The following is a 17,170-nucleotide window of genomic DNA, read 5'->3' on the forward strand; positions in this document are numbered from 1 at the left end:
GCAAGAGTTGAAGTATTTACCTCCTTCAATATTCAGGACTGAATTCTTAACCCAGAGAGAGAATGGTGGGTACATATTTCCCCACTGAGAGAAGGTAGAAGGTTACACTGAGAATTAATTCTGCATTGATGAGTTAAAAATAACACAACTTTCTACATCTGCTCAGACAGCAATACTGTTACAAAAAAGTCAAGAATAGCAGCATTTTCAAAACATGTTTTTATCCGTTTTTTGTAAACCAGTCACCAACTAGTTCTCAAGAAAATAGAAGAGCCTTGCCTTGAAGCCCTAAAGCCTCCAATAATGGCATGAGCTATCAATTAAGGATTTCTTCTTTGTATGTAAAGCATTTTAACAGTAGAAACTAGAAACAATTTCATATCACATTATATTAGAAGGAACCTAATGATGATCAAGTCAAATGGAACTTGACGCTATTTCATCTGGAACTCAAAACAGTAATCAAGAAATTATTTTTGAAAGCCAACCATTTAAGAAGCCTTCCCATACCTCCTCTGCAGAGTAGTCAAGTGTATTTTTGGGACAAACTACCTGAGGGTTTTGGGCAAAACGAGAGACCGGTATACTTAACCACTGATGGATTTTGTTAAAAGTTATAGCCAAGGTATTGTAATACATCCTCCATGTTTTTAAGTGACATACAGAAGCTAAAGCTTCTGCAGCGATGGCTTTTCATTTATGGTTTTAATGCAACTAATCTAATTTTAAACCCAGGCTCCAGATACTCTAGTAGGTCCACCAGAAAAAACTCAAGCTCTTGTAGGTACTAATAATAGCCAGTACAATTTTAAGTATGAAAATAAGACAGTTTCTAATGGTAAGCATAATAAGCTTCAGGAAGAAGTTGCCTGGTATGGTATAGATCTGCAAGCTCTTGGAGGATAACAAGCTGCACAAATATCTGTTAGGAGCAAGTTAACTGCAGGTAATCCTTTCCTGGAGAAGTGTTCCACATAATCTCTTGGATTCTGTCCCAATTCTACAGATTTATATAGATATAAAAATTTGAAATTAATCTAGGAGTAATTAAAAAAACCCTCTATTTACACATATACTTCAACTACACTAAAACCATTTAGGAATTTCCCACAAAACTGAGAGCCCTTTAAGAATTCAGCATGTGTGTGAATTCTTGACTCCTCCTTAAGGTGACAGAATTTTCTGCTTTCTTTGCAAAAAAGTCAAAGGCCATTTGTGGTGAAACATGCAGTTTCAGATGAAAGTAACTCAATGAAACAGTGTAACATCTTAGCTCCCCTTAAGGTAAGAAATTCAAAACTTGTTTAGGTTTTACCAAACTCTGGCATCTTAAACTGGACTGCAGGAAAATCCAAGAAACTTTAATCTACTGTAGCCACAACAATTCAAGCTGAAAAAAAATGTTTAAACTGTTCCTCTTAGTGGATATTTAAAGACTTATCAGGAGAGCTCCAGAAAGCAGGTATAGTTTTTTACTGCTAGGAACAAATTGTTAATTTCATTTTTCCAATTTATTTTTTAACTGGAGTTTTGAAAGAATAAACTTCCCATAACTCAGCCTTAAAAATAAATCTTCTACCTCCTGCTTTATATCGGGACAATGAGATGAGATCTCTTTTGGTTCCAAGCATGTATATTATTAGGCTATTAGGTAATTACAGGTACAAGTATTCAACAGATGTGTGGGCTCACATGATAAGCTATCTCCTTTTTGATACCAAAGCATTTTAAACAAATGTATAGAAAGCATGTTTTCCTGAAAAGAGACAATGTACCTTTTTCCTTCATTAAACTTATGAAAAGCCTGTCAAACCCTGAAATGCTCTAGTAACAAAATAATTTCTTGCTACTCTTAACAGGATCCTCACAACTTTATTTTCCCCTTCATGTACTGTCTATTCTGACGAGGTACAGAAATAGTAAAATGAATTCATAGTATCACCAACCTTTGTTGTCTGCAGCTATAAATCCAAGTATGTTTTCATGGCGTAGCATAACTGTTTGATAAATTTCTGCTTCTCGAAACCATGAACGTTCCTCTCTTGAAGAGAAGATCTTCACAGCCACTTCTTCTCCTCTCCACTTCCCTCGCCAGACTTCTCCAAAGCGACCCTTACCAATGCTTTCTTGAAGTACTATAGTTCTTGCAATTGTTCTTTGCACAAGTAAAGGTAAACCTGAAAAGAGGATTTTACATTAACCTTAAATATCACTCCAGCAAAACAAGCACTTATCCCAAATAATAAATGAGATCCTATTCCATTAAGGTATTTCTCTTAGAATGCACATTCTCTCAGCTTGTTATGAACTGCTGACAAGCAGAGGTAGGATTCTGCCTTCAACCTTAAATGCCAGCAAAACAGGTACTCTAGGACATTATGTTACAAATTACATTACATTATGCTACAATTGTTAAAAACATGACACACGCTTCCTTTCAGTTAAGAATGTGGGCACTTGCTGATTCATAATATTTTATTTAAATGAAAAAAAGAAACAACCATGAAGCGATCAGGACCAGGATTGAGGGAGGTTTTTTTTGGTTGCTTGTTTGTTTGGGTTTTTGGGTTTTTTAAATTTATTTTTGGAAAAAGGATCTGCCCATAACTCTCCTGGCAAAGCAGCTTAAGAATACTGTTGCTAATGATTAAATTTACTTAGCACTAGATATGACCGTCCATTTCTAAGTTTAAAGTTAAACCACACTTATCAGCAACACTTACTGCTGAAAACTTACACTCATGCCCAAGTATGCCAGTAGCCTCTTAGTAATCCCAAGTCACTGCAAGATAGGAAAACATCCTTGTAACGGAAGCTTCCCTTTTTAGAGGCCATTCTTGTGCACCTTGCAGTAATTATACTTGAAAAAAAGGTTTACATTCATGAAGCTTTTATAGCTTTGGAACATCTACATGCTTTCAGCACAGAGCACCTCTTCACATGCTTCAGTAATTTTAAACAAGCAGTGGCATCCCTCAACCAGAGTGGGTTTTTGTTAATTTTAAATCCTTCCTGTTGTAACTGCAAGGCTTGTCACTGGATTCTGCATTGACACTACACTGCAGGATGAATGCATCAGCCAGGTTATCTGCTTACAATAAGCTCTTTTGGTACAGGATTATTTCACTTAAACCAAACACTTTGCAATCTATTACTCCATAATCGCTGTTCCAATAGCTGACAGAACACCTGTATTTCCTTATGTTATAGAAAATAAATCCCAACTAATAGCTCAAATAACTAATTCTTGTCCATTTCTGCATTTCTGGACATTCTTTGCTAACAGCAGCACTAGAAGGACACCTGATCTGGTCTGCAGCATTGTTACGCTTATATCTTAGTCTGAGGAGTGCAAATTAAAACACTCCAGTGTTCAACCAAGGTCAAGATTCCTAGACCTACAGGAATTTTCTGTATGATATGTGCTGACAACATACCTATATGAAGAAAGGAAGGAATAAAAATGCACATTGCACCAGTGACTTTATCATTGTCAGGTACTGCAATAATTTCTACTGAGAAAGTTAAAACTTTTACTGTAATAGCTGTCCTCAGGTCAATTGTGCTGCATGCCCAAACCGTAAAGGCTCTTCTGTGAAGCCTAACTTGCATTCTTTATGGACAGACTTTTGAAATGCAGAAAAGGCTAGGACAACTACAGGACCAAACTCAACCCTGAAAATGGAAAATTTGATTTCATTGGCCATAGAAAGCTTCTTCCTTAGAACTCATGTACTACTGCAAAGTCCACTGGTAATTATCAAATACAATATCAAAGCTGATTTTATGTACCTGAAATGGGTGATGGGCCTAGTACTTTTTTCCCACAGCTGTATCAGAAAACCATTTGTACATTTTCAGTTTCAGATGCGCTGCTCTGAACTTGCTGTAGACATCCCTCCTTGTTTAAAAAATATGTCCAAGGATATCAGCCAACCTCTAAACAGATACTAAGCTCTAAACCTCCCAGACATGAAGTATTTCAATTTCACATTACAACCCCCCAATCATCACATTAATATGTCACAATAGGATAAAAACCCTACTGTGATCTATCCACTTACTCCTATACTTATTTTTACAGTATTTACAAGATTCAACTTCTGTTTTTGGCAACTGACCTTTCTCCTAGTATTGCTCCTGAACAAAACCAGAAGATTAGAATCCATATTTATCTTGCATTCACAGCAATTCATTACAGACTTTCTGTTGCAAATGAGCAGTTTCCTCCTTTTGCTATAGAGGAAACACAGCCCTGCATCACCAGGAACTTGAGCATCTGCTGTACTATAAGCCAGACTGCCTGAAAAGCAGCTCACAGGAGACAGCTACAGCCTCAGCCCTTGACACACACATTCGGCACAACCATACTTCAGGCTCATAAAATACAGCTCCTTTTAACTGTGCATGAAGAAAGATTCGACCCCTTGTATTCAGCCATTGTCATCCAATTTATTCCTGAAACCTTCATCATCATTTTTATGCATCAAAGTATCCTCAAGTGTTCTGAGAGTCTAGCAAAAACAAAAAAGTTCTTTTTCTTTTCCATATCCTAACCATACTCCAATTAGTTTAGACTAATGACTGTTCAATGCATAAGAAGTTTGTAAGTAATCTGGATAATTCAGGAATTAAGTTCTAAAGCATTAAAGGTAGCCAACAAGAGCAGCTGCTAGAATTTTGTTCCCGTTTTTAAGTCTCTGCCCAGAAAACTTTCTCCAAAGAGTAACAAAAAAAAAAAAAAAACCCAAACAACATTCCATGGACTGAAAAATCTCATTCCCTTCAAGCCTGCATGAACTGCAGAAGTTTTTAAGGAGCTTTAAATTCACTTCACCTTTGCACTGATTTTTGGGACCCCCTGGATTCCTAAATAGCTCCTGCTTGAAGTCACCTACCAGTACTATTCAAAGCTTTCCCCCCATTTTAGGCAATTCTTTCCACTCCTTTGCAACTAAGTTACTTCATCACTGAGTTAGAGTAACAGATGGGCATCCCCATCTGTCTATACAATATGTAGCCGATATTTAGAGATTTACATCATGATCTGAAAATCATTGTCAGTTCCAGAAGACTTTGAAATCCTTCTCTTAGAAGCTGTAGCTTCAGCAGAAGGATCTATTTTAGATGTTTCATCAATTCCTTTCATGAAGCATCTACTTGTTTCAGGTCTTGTTCGTCATGGAACAACAGGGTAACACTAACGTAAGTCAAGACTGAATAATTAATAGCAGGTTACTATTCACCATTGCAGCAAATGAATCCTAACTCCCTTTTGATCTGCACAGGAAGCTCAATTGTAGAGTTTTGATAATTTCTCTGTTTTATACACCTCTCGTTAGAGAACACCAAATTAACAAAATCGGTAGAATCCTTTTTAATTATAGACTATGAGCTCTTCTAGTCCCTCGGCATGAATTTAGGAGCAGAACATAGCCTTTGTGTCACCAGACTAGACACTTCCTTAGCTGTGCCTCTTAGGTCTGGATTATTTTGCCTATTCTGTACATATCCTTTGCGTTTTTGCAATCTCTTGTCCCAACACCATTCCTTTCACACAGTTCAGTTTCTGACAGGGTTAAGCACTGTTTTAACTAGCAGCTGTGGCTTTTCTCCCTTCCACAACCCTCTTTTCCATCCCCAGTTTATTTCATAAATGTACAGTTTTCTCAATTTTAAATGTGCTGTACCCAAACTCCGGATTAAAACACACATTTCAACGAGATTCAATTGCTGCAGGCTTACTTCAGGACACAAGAAAATTATCATTTCAAGTGCAAGGGCACTGTGAATTTATATAGTCATTGACTGACTAATTTTGAGACAGTGACACAAGTCATTGCAAATATATACACAGCCAACAGTACAGAAAACAAGTACCTGAAGTATCTCCTATTTCACTGCCATAATCACAGTGATGTACAGAACAGTAAATAAGGCCAATCCTTGTCTTACAAACAGCTCAACAACATGGAACTCACTGCAGCTGAAGTTAAAAGATCCCTTTAAAGGAAACATCCAGTCTTGTTTTACAAGAAATGTGACTGTCTTTCAAGCATAAAAGCAAATTAGTAAAGAGTCTCCTTAGCAGTAAGTCAAAATCAACCACATTTGTTGGTTTTCCTCTGATGCATTCACCAGTAGCCAGTGCTCAAATACTATAGTAGGTCAGCTGCTCTGAGAGTCTAGACCAGCTTGAGTGCCCTGAATTCAGCTGTGAAAGCTAATTCCCTAGCTTGCTGCTTTTACTTAAAGGGTAATTTGCAAATAGGCAAGGGAATAGTCAGTAGTTTCTAGCCATTTGCTCCAGAAGAAGAATCATAAGTCTCTTCTAACTTGGATTCTCTGCTTTTCAAGAGCTTATTTTGAAGGAGTACTTCCAGAGTTTTCAAACAAAGAGAGGTTCAGAAGCACCACAAGGAAGAAAGCCAAAAGGAAAATGAAGGAATATTCCTGATAACAAATGAAAAGACCAACTGATAACTAAGTTTGAATTTTAATTAGAATTTCTTTTCAGCCTTCTTTAGAAGTCTGTATCTGGAGACATTAAATAGGGAGTTTTATGGTTCTAATAGCATAACAATTAAATATAAAATCTTTCTGCATTCCAAGATATGTAAATCTCTAACTCTCCATAATCTCTAAGTCTCTTACTTCCCTATATCCTTCCTAGAACAAACATAACTGCGTAAAATATTAACTCAGAATTCAGAATATTCTTCATACACCAATAGCTACACCTATAAATGAATTTCCAATTTAAAGCTAAAAAAACAAACCCTTCACAAATTATCTAAAAACCATAGAAGATGGTAGTTTAGCTGTACTGCACAGAATAAAAAGGTAAATGGCTGAGCCTTACAGGAAACAAAATATTTACAATAGGTGACTGTGACATTCCCTGCATTATTTAATATACACACACACACACACACACACATATATATATATATCAGGCTACTCTAAGAATGATAAGGAACAGTAGCAACAACTCAATTTTTTTTTATTTCACTTATTTCCATACATTGAATCTTCACTGACACTGAATGAATCTGCATGGAAGTTGCTTTTTTAGTAATTTCTCCAGTTAATTATAAGTTTGAGCAGATTTGACAACATAAAAAAAACCCTGAGGAATTACAAGGCTCTTAAACACAGGGTAATAACCACCAGAAGTGTGCCTTTACCTGAACCAGAGCCTGAAGTTGTCATATCGTAAATTAAATCCTTTAAGGTAGTTCCTTCTGATATAAAGGGACGATCCAATGAAGGGTCTTCTTCACTTGGCACACGATGATGAATTACAGTACGATTATGACAAATATACAGAATCAACATTAGTGAAATGCAGACAAAGCAGACAGGTCCAGCAATGACAGCAGCCAGTTCCACGGGTCCTAGATTAGAAGCTGGTTTTTCTGCAGTAGGGCCTGACAGTAAAAATTAAAGAAAATGGTAAAACTATTTCTTTCCTTTCATGCAACTAAACTTATAGTATTCAAATTATTTCAAGGTATTTGTTAAAACTTTTGCACAGTAACCATTTCAAGAATCAAAATAAGTATTACAAAGGAAAAAACAACGTGCTTACTTACACTTTCCATTTAACTTGCATGTAAGTCTTCAAAACTGGCCCTAACATTCCTACCCAGAAGACTACAATTCGTATTCAAATACCATGAAATTGTACTTGCAGAATATAAGATGTACTTTAGGCCTTCAAATTTACCTACAAACTTCAAAACTGAAACTTCCATGCTTATAGAATTTTCTGTTTGAAAAAAACGAAGGAAAAACAAAAACAGCCAAACCCCCATTACCTGGTGTTGGAATTGGAAGTTCTATTTTATTGCAGAGAGGCGTGTTACAGCAATGAGGCACAGTAAAGACTCCATCTCTGGTGGAGGAGGAACAAACGAACGGTCTGTCTCGGGGAATCAGATCAACTTCTGCTATACACATACTATTGTGTATTATTTTGTCTGCAGTTCGTGTTACTGAGGCAAAACATACTCCATCTGTCACACACGTAAAGTTGTCTTTTGTACATAGATGGCAGTAACACTCTAATTCTGTATTGAGAAAAAACATTAATGTTAGTATTGGTACACGTTCTGAGTTGAGAAACAACTTGAATGACTAAGGAAATATAAATTCAAAATGCTAGGAGGTCTGTAATCTTTTTGGTTACATAGACACAGAGCCAAATCACTGAAAGACAACACTACAAGGGACAAAAAAATTAGGAGACGAGCAGAAGAAAGTAAAATTTAAAGCTGAAGTCATCTCTCCTTATATAATGATGTAGTAAAAGAGAAAGGTTGAAATCCTATCCTTCGGGGAAATAAGTTCCATTACAGTTCCTCACACTAAAGATCAAACTTCTAAACAGCACTGTATTCTCTACAGCACGCTATTCTGCTATTTTCAAACCAAATACAAATAATGCCATTTTTTCCCACAATAACCACAGGTACATCTTTTCTAAGTGACAAATAGGATGCTGCTGGTTACCCAAGATTATTACCTTATACATTACTTGATGGTTTTCATTTAGCGCCAAAAGGGCATATAACAGTTTAATCCTCACTAAAAACCAAACCTTGCATGACCTGAGAGCACATCCTGTCACAGAAGCAGAATGTGGTGGTTTAGACTTGTTATTTATGCAGCCACAGGAAAATGCTGTATTACATTACCCAAGTTCGTGATTTACTAAAGCTATCAATTGCAGTAGTAAAGGAGGGGAGGGAAGCAGGAATGACAGGCTAATCATCTCTAGGATGATCAGGTTTCATTCTTTGCATTGCAGAAGTTCTTGGAGAAGGAAGACTACTACTTCTAATTTCTTTCTCTATTCTTTCCTGCATTTACCAGACCAAAGCCAGACAGAAAACAGTGCAGTGGCAACAACAAAAATATCAATACACTCTGCCTCCACTTATTCACCAGTAGAGGCCAAAAGCTAGCCTGGGACTTGTGTACATGCATAAAGAAAGACTGAAATACAGAAATTTAGAAAGATTTAAAACATTAAACATTCATGACCAAAATACCAAAAAATGTACTGAGCCATAAAAAAAGTCTCTTTCAAGGGTACATACAAAACTCCCACCAAAACCATGAGGATTAATAGCCGGCAAAATCAAAGGTCCCACAAATCTGAACTCTGGCAATTCACTTAAATGGAAGAGTTTGATATAACCACCTGGACTGCCTTGGATTTTACATCCCTCTCTATCATTGTATATCATGGATTTAAATAAATGGTGATCTGCTCTCAAATATATACACGTCATCTCGAAGTGTGGATTCTGAGAAACATTTTCCAAAAACACCTCCTTCCTGCAAGGTCTTGAATCAAACCAAATAATTGCAAATCATCTTCTACTGTTACTGAAGATTTGATCAAGTTTTAAGGACCCACTATGGAAAGATAACCTGACTTCAGAGATTCACCAGCACATAGACCAGTCAGAAAAAGGGAGGGGGAAAAAACCCGCAAATGGGATTGCAAAATTATTTATTATGAAGATTATTGAAAAAAGTAATTATAAGGTAGATGAAATGAGAACTGGCACATGGGAAGGTGAATCTTAACAGCATCACTTTTTGAAGATGCAATTTCCCACCCATATCTCTACCTCCCACTAACCAAGGAAGCAAGGAAAGTTATTATTCAGAGCTTAACTATGAGAACATTTAATATTTATTTTCCTGTCGCCGTGCCTTTGGCAATTTACACCTGAAGAAATTATTTTTAACCCATTAAAACCTTGAAAAGTTTCCTAAAATATTCACACACTTTCTTGCAACTTTTTTAACAAGCACACCTTTATCTCACTTGCTTCATCCATGACCTTTTTTTCTACTTTCTAAATGGTATTTTTGGCTCATCGTAACTACACATGTGAATGTGTAGTATCTGAATGCCTACAGCAAAAGACAGATATTCAGTGAGATATATTTACATTTAGTCACTGTACAGAGGCCAAGTTACTTGAAGTAAAAAATTAGGTTTGGGTTGACCTTGTTACACTCATTCATCTTCCTGATCTTGAAGCTGTACAGACACACTGTTACAACCATGACTAAGTAACACATTGGCATCTTATCTTCCTCATTGGCTTGGTTTCCACCTCTCTTTTGCTACAGAATTCCCAGTTAGAGCAATTTGATACAATACACACTTTTGTTCCTGTTTGATGCCGCTACCTTCTAGTCTCCTGCCGAGGCACGGTACACTGTCACACACAACAGAATGATTTCCTCCGCACAAATAGATCACTACTTCCCTCTGAAGCTACTCTCCCCCTCCCACAGAAGGGGAAGACAATGCCTAATCAGCTGAATAAGCCAAAGCTCCCAGGAATACAGGTTTTTGCTGCTCTCTAGTGGGCATATCTTAAAAAAAAAAACCCAAAACAATTAAAAATGCTTTAGACCCCTCCTACTTTGGCCACTTATGACTCCTCATGTCTTCCAACTCAAGTAGGTAAAAGGAGAATTTCCATATTTTACTAACAGGAAAACTAGTTCAGCATCTTCAGCAACAATCCATACAAGGACGAGGGAATATGGAATTGGAGTATCTTTGCCCATGTGTCATTCTCCAGTTATCTGTGGTAAAACAACAGACTACAACCACATGAACACATTGTAGGTGACGTTTAACATCAATGGGATGAGGAGATGTCAAAAACCAATTGTAATTAAATCATTCCTCTAAGGAAGAGTTTTCACTTTTAACTAATATCAAAGAAAAAAATAGCATACTGTTGTCCTCTTGGAGATACGAATTTTTGCTTTGTCTCCAAGTAGTCCCTCTTCTTCTCAGAGAAGCACTATAGTAATTTTAAGAACTCAGACAGAAATTAGTCAGGTCTCCAAGTTCACTTAAATGAATACATACATTTCTAGAATGGATTGATAATAGAATGGGATGAGAGAATGACAACTCTGATGTAAGCTGATCTTCCAGAGCCAGTAATATATTTCAGGTAAAATGCATTTCAATACAAATTTGGAAAACACCTTTTAAATCTACTATTACAAAGAACTCTAGAGGTCTTTCAAAACTATTAAATTCAAAGAAGAGGAAAAAAAAGTTTTTACTTAAGACTTAGTCCATATCTTCCATGTCAGAGAATTATTTTAAGTATTACAACAGTGTTTGGATGGAACCACTAACATGAGGCTCCACTACCAACTAATGAAAGGTCATATCTGTTTAAGAGATATAAGGCTTGAGAAACTACAGTACAGACAGCTACACAAATGTAGTGAAAGTTATACAGACAACCAGGGACATAGTCTAGAGCAAAAATTGGGTCAACACAGTGATCTAGTTCCTTCCCTATTGCATTTTCTCAGTGCACTAGGACTATTCTACATAATCGTTCCTACTTTGTATGACTGACTACCATAAAAGCAAACAGTGAGACAACAGAGTTCTGAAAGTGGGTGTGTGTGTGGTTTATGACACATATCGTGTCATAGAAGTTATCAACAACATATTTCTCATATCTCAATCTGATTTAAAAATGGATTAACCTCTCATGATGAACACAATCACTTGTGTAATTACTCAGACTCTGAGTGTGACAGTTTTGTCTTCCCTTTAAGAAGTCTCTCTTGCATGGGTGTTGCAGCTTGGAAAGTCCCCGGTGAGGGTGAAGCAAATGAGCAGCATAAATGAGACCCTGAAACCACACAGCTTGACAAGACTTAAAATAAGCTGGTTCCTAAGAGCTCAGATATTAATACTATATACAAAATGTGAAGAGAATTAGGTACACCCCATCCACTTAACTTTTAGAAGTCTGTACCATTAGTTACCTATTGAAACAGCCTTTTTTGTATCTGTTGTCTTTCTAAAGTAAGAAAATTGCACAAAGTCTTTACGTTTAGAATTACATAATACCCTGTGAATCACTGTGTAATGTTTGTTAACATCCTGCAGAACTACTTCAACCAGACAGTTTAGCATACAACACCACCTTCAGCCAAAGAATTTTTAATTGGAAGTCATATGTTGAAATATTGTCTCTTGAAGGATGCTAACAAGGGGCATTACAGCAGTTAAAACTTGTGAGGTGCTCTAAAAAAAAAAAAAATAATAAAAAAAAATCGACAAACAACCCAACTCACAACTTATTAAAAGCAATTAACATTTTAAGTTATTAATACTTTATTTAATAATATATCTTTGTTTTACAAATTTACAAAAAAAGACAAATACTCTCAGTACCCCAACACCAACATTAGGTGAAAAAATTCCATCACAAGAGAAGAATTTAACTCTTCTTTCATGGAAAATACAATTTTTGAAACAAAAATTTCACCAGAAGCAGAACTTCACAAGAACAATTAGATCCCTTGGTACCACAAGATGCAGAGTTTCAAGGGATAAAGGAGCATGGCTGTGCTGTTCAAGAGACTAATAGATTTTGGGAGGATGAGCAAGACAGCTGTAGTGCTCACTGGTAGTTTTTTCCTCTGCAATAAAATTTGCTAGAAGCAAAAAAGCATAATACAGAACAGTGCTGTCAGCTTCTGAGTCTCTAGTTCAATCTCCTCAAACAATACACCTGAATCATCTGTTCTGAACTCTTCTAGCTCAAGATACAAAAATGTTTAGGTCTTAAAATATCTGGGACATAGGTACAGTTTTTAAAATCATGATAGTTCACGACCTTCACTAATGCATTTTTCTCACAAATGCACTTCTTAAGTTTAACTCATATTAAGTAACAGCACTGGATATCAAGTTTGCAGGAAAACTTTCACATACATTTCATCCATCTTTGTTAAGTAAAACTTCCACTGCAAACAGCAGGTTTTACCAACCAAAGCGATGCACTCAAGAAAACAAACTAGTTTATTAAGGTCCTACCCTCAACTTGCAAGCAATGATAAAACCTCATGTAGAATCTGAGCTTCAAAAAAGTGGTATCATATTCTCTGTAGTGCAGGTGCCAAATGGCACTATCAGGTTTTTTGCCTTTCATTGGTAACATTACCCACAGGTATGTTCATGCCTCTTACAGCAGGATACCAGAACAACTGTTAGTGTATCTTTCCTAGAAGAGTTTTGTTCAAATAAATAAATAAATAAATAAAAAACCAGAACAAAGTTAAAATTAAAAGGCTAGGTTATAATTTTACTAGTGTTACAAAAACAGAAATAGGAAAGATCTTCATTTGCACTTTTAAATTCATTCCACCATATGAATCAGATTGCTATCTTTATTTGAGGTTAGAAGCAATTGTATGATTGCAAGAGTTTCCAAGAGGTGACTCCCCAGAATTTTGGTAAGAATAAAGACTTACACAGTGAAAACCAGAAAGCTTATTTTCACTTTGTCAACTTAGACACAATGTTCAGCAAATTAATCCCCTTACCAGTATCAGGGCCTCTCTATGAGTTATGAATCAAGAATCCTGGATCCCTCCCCATTCCCCTTGGACAGAAAGGATTTCTCCCTTTTTAAACAAAAGGTAGCACACCACCACTACCATGCCTAAGCTTTTGTACGGGAGTCTATTGCCTTGTTTTCACATAAAGTTTTTAGACCTTAATTTCATGCTTGAGATTAAGGGAAAACTGTTGATTGATGAGAGGCATTAGAAAGGAAAAGTTCAAAGCTGAAATCGAAGTAAAATTTCTGTCAACGTCTAAATTGAATGTGTTCCATAAGAAAGCTTTAAATTATTAAATCCTGATGCACCTTTTCAAGAACACACGGGTAACTTAAGCTTATTTCACTGTTTCCACATGAGAGATTCTCCACTATCTTCAATAAGAATATGGGTGTAATCATATTTTAGTATAGCAAGTTATGCTTTATTTAAGTAACTTTTTTTTTAACTGGTACAGCATGAGTACCAGTTTGAATTATGAACAGCATGGTAAAGATCCAGATTGAAGCTGTAACTGAAGAAGTTGTGGTGCTTCTCACTTCCTCTTTAAAAACTCAAAGCAATATATAACCCAACTACAGAGGAAATTAATAAGTGGATTGTTTATAAAATGCAGATTTTGCGTATCTGTCGTCATCATCTAACTTAATACAGATGAAACTGAAACCTAAATCAGGTTTCATGTCTCAAACAGTTGTATGCCCTGTTAGGACATATGTCCCAAACTGCAGAATGAAGTGGCCTTTACAAAAAAGAAAAAAAAAAGAAAATAAATGACAAGGTTTTAATTCTGGCACTTATGAATACTGTTAATCGCTCCTGTTTCATGCATTAGCTCTGCAACAGCACAGCTCTGATATCAGATCCCTCTCGCAAAAGAGCATAGGTAAAGAAGGCTAGAGGAACAAAACCGCTTCCCCACACAATATTCACCAAGGATTTAATTTTCACGGCTTGGTGTTCGCCGAGCACCCTGGCGAGGTGCTGGGCATGCTGTGCTGTGTCGCGACCGGAGCCGGGGCAGCCTCTTGTCACTCCCGCTACGTGGAACATTCAACACGTATCTGCACCGCCCGCTCCTCTGTCTCCGCTCCGCGGCGGCACCGCCTCTGAGCGTCCGGGGGCTGCTGCTCCTCCCGCTGCCGGCGCACCCCGGGCCGGAGCTGGGGGGCTCTCAAGGGCTCCTCTGTCCGCAGGGAGGGCCGGAGGGGCGGAGGTGTTCCGCCAGCGATAACAAAGTTCCCTTCGCGGGCCACAGCCACAGACCCCACGGGGGCAGGGGCCGGGGCGGCCGCGGGAAAGTTGCCCCGGGCAGACACCGCCCGGAGCGCTGCCCGGCGGGGGCGAGGCGGGGGCGGCGGGGAGCTCCCACCGCCCCTCCTCCCTCGAAGCCGCCGCCGCCGCGCTCGGCCAACAAAGGGCCGAGCGGTCCCCGCCGGGCTCGGACACCGGGGGTGGGGGGGCGGTGACTCCGCCCCAGCCGGCCCCTCCGCCATGTTGTTGAAAGGAACCGGCGGGGACCCACAGTCCCCCACCGCTCTCCCCACCCGCCCCCCCCCTCCCCGCCCCGGGCGCCGTCGCTGCGCCTGCTCCCTCTCTCCGCTCTCGCCTCTCCGCGCACCCGCGCGCACTCACCGGCCGTCACGGGGTAGAGCAGCGCGGCCGCCAGCACGCACAGCAGGGCCCAGGGACGCCGCCGCCGAACGGCCGCCGCCGCCGCCATGTCCCGGCCGCGACTCCCCGGAGCCGAGATCTGCTTCGCACCCCCCGCCCGCTCCGCTCCGCCCGCGCGGGGAACGGAGCGGCGCTCACGCTGCGTGCGCCCTCCCAGCCCGCTTCGGCCGCCACTGCCACCGACGCGCCGCCGGCGGCGCCGCCTCATTGGCCGCCGCGTCCCGGCCCCGCCCCCCGGCGGCCGCGGGGAGCCCGGACAACAACAGGCGGCGCGAGCGGGGCGCGACCCGCGGTGGGGGGGGGGTTGCCCCCTCATGGCGGGGGCGGGAGGGGGGAGTGGGAGTCGGAGCGGGAGTGTCCCGACGGGACAGCAGCCGGTCCCCGCCGCGCGGTTCCGGGATGCACCCGGGCGGCGGGGAGCGACCAAGGGTGTCCTGGCGGGAGAGCAGCCGGTGGCGGGCACGGAGCTTCCCCCCACGTCCAGGAGGTGCTAGTGGCGCTGCCGACGGCGGGGAGGGACTCGCTGGCACCGCTGCGGTCCGGAGCCGCGGGGACCGCTGGAGGGGGAGGTGCGGGAGGATCTGGGCAGCCCTTGGGTTGCCTCGGGAGCGGAGGAAAAGCCACTAAGTTACCCTTCTTGGAGGCGCTGCGGGTGGGCAGGGGGCAGCGTGCTGAGCCCCGTGGCTGCTCCCTGCGCGGGCTGTGGCTGTGGCTGTGGCTGTGACTGTGGCTGTGGCTGTGGCTGTGGCTGTGACTGTGACTGTGACTGTGGCTGTGGCTGTGGCTGTGGCTGTGGCTGTGGCTGTGGCTCAGAGGCACTGGCAGCTCGTTCCCCGCGCAGATGCCCGCTCCCGTTCTGACGGGACAGCCCGGCGCTCCCGCTGCCAGTCCTGCGGCCGCTCCGCCATCCAGGAGGAAGGGGTTGCCCTCCCGCAGCACCAGGAGCCGCAGGGTCGAGCCCGCAAGGTTTGTCACCATGTGAGGGAAGAGCGGTTCCAGGCTCCGTGTGCAGCTCCCGGCTTATGGCACAGTCTGTACGTCGCTGCAGGAGTTAACTGGGAATCGGAGACGAACTTGAGCAGTCCACATACCTGTCTGGGGTGCTGTTTGAATCTTATAACCTGGGGCAACTAGAATCCGCTCCGTGAAGAAAATAACCGGGACTGAGGTTGTTACTTTTATCCACAGCTTTATTAGCTTAGCGTGGGTGGCAGAGCAGGAGGAGAGGCTCTCCTCTTCCCTCTTGGGATCAGGTCACCCCTCTCCCACAGATATCTGCTTGCTCTGGGAATCCACTGCACTCCTCAGCTCCATTGACTGACTGTTGCGTTCAGATCGTCAATCAGTTCAGAGACCCTCAGCATATGCGTTTATACTACTTCTGTTGCTTATTTTGCTTGCTTTGTGACCCTCCCATCACAGTCCAAGCCACGTAGGTCATGGGTACTTTTCCATGTTACTTGCGGTCACTTGCGTGTACTGTCTCTGCCAGATGGTGACTTCTCAGTTCATAGTGTTCAGGCCAGCAACCTCCACGGCAACCTCCCAGTACCACATTCACTGCCATGTCACACTGATCTCCTGTCTCCTTTTTACTTGCAGTTGTTCAGCCAACACTACCTTTATTAAAAGTCTTGTTTCTCCTACAGTACGCTTCACCTCGGTAAGAATCTTGCTAACTTAACTGTTTGAAGTGAGGTAAATTTTTCTTAATTCATTCCCTCTCTCTAACGATCACTGTTGTACAGAAACAGATCCTATTTATATTTTCCCTTGCAAAATAACATTATAGTGACATGTACTTTGTGACTGATGGTGGACTAAATGTCTGGATTTGATATAGATTCATTCATAGTAATGAACTACTGAAGCAGACAACAACAGGCAAACAGGTTCTTAGTTATCCATATGTAGAACTACTTAGAGGGCTAATCCTCAAATAAATATGCTAGCATCAGTAAGAAATACTGAAACACTGTTAGAATTGCTCAAATCCCAAGGCACCTTTTAAATTCATATAGAGCACTGAAACTATAAGTTAAGAAAATTATATGCTCAGGGAAAAAAAGAAATC

At 40.6% G+C, this 17,170-nt stretch overlaps 1 protein-coding gene across 1 annotated transcript in view; it reads right to left on the reverse strand.

Annotated features, from left to right (window-relative positions):
* The window catches only part of TGFBR1 (transforming growth factor beta receptor 1), a 40,707-nt gene extending 25,380 nt beyond the window's left edge, over positions 1-15,327 (reverse strand). The window contains exons 1-4 of the mRNA XM_039384450.1: positions 15,058-15,327; positions 7,821-8,072; positions 7,188-7,430; positions 1,947-2,177 (exon numbers count right to left, since the gene is read on the reverse strand). Coding sequence (XP_039240384.1) covers positions 1,947-2,177; positions 7,188-7,430; positions 7,821-8,072; positions 15,058-15,304 — 973 coding nt within the window. The 5' untranslated portion in view covers positions 15,305-15,327. The remainder of the gene's footprint in view (positions 1-1,946; positions 2,178-7,187; positions 7,431-7,820; positions 8,073-15,057) is intronic.
* Between the last annotated feature and the right edge of the window lie 1,843 nt (positions 15,328-17,170).

The sequence above is a fragment of the Pipra filicauda genome, unplaced genomic scaffold (genome assembly GCF_003945595.2).
Source record: "Pipra filicauda isolate LSUMZ 115617 unplaced genomic scaffold, ASM394559v2 scaffold356_size1356884_pilon, whole genome shotgun sequence".
NCBI lineage: Eukaryota > Metazoa > Chordata > Aves > Passeriformes > Pipridae > Pipra > Pipra filicauda.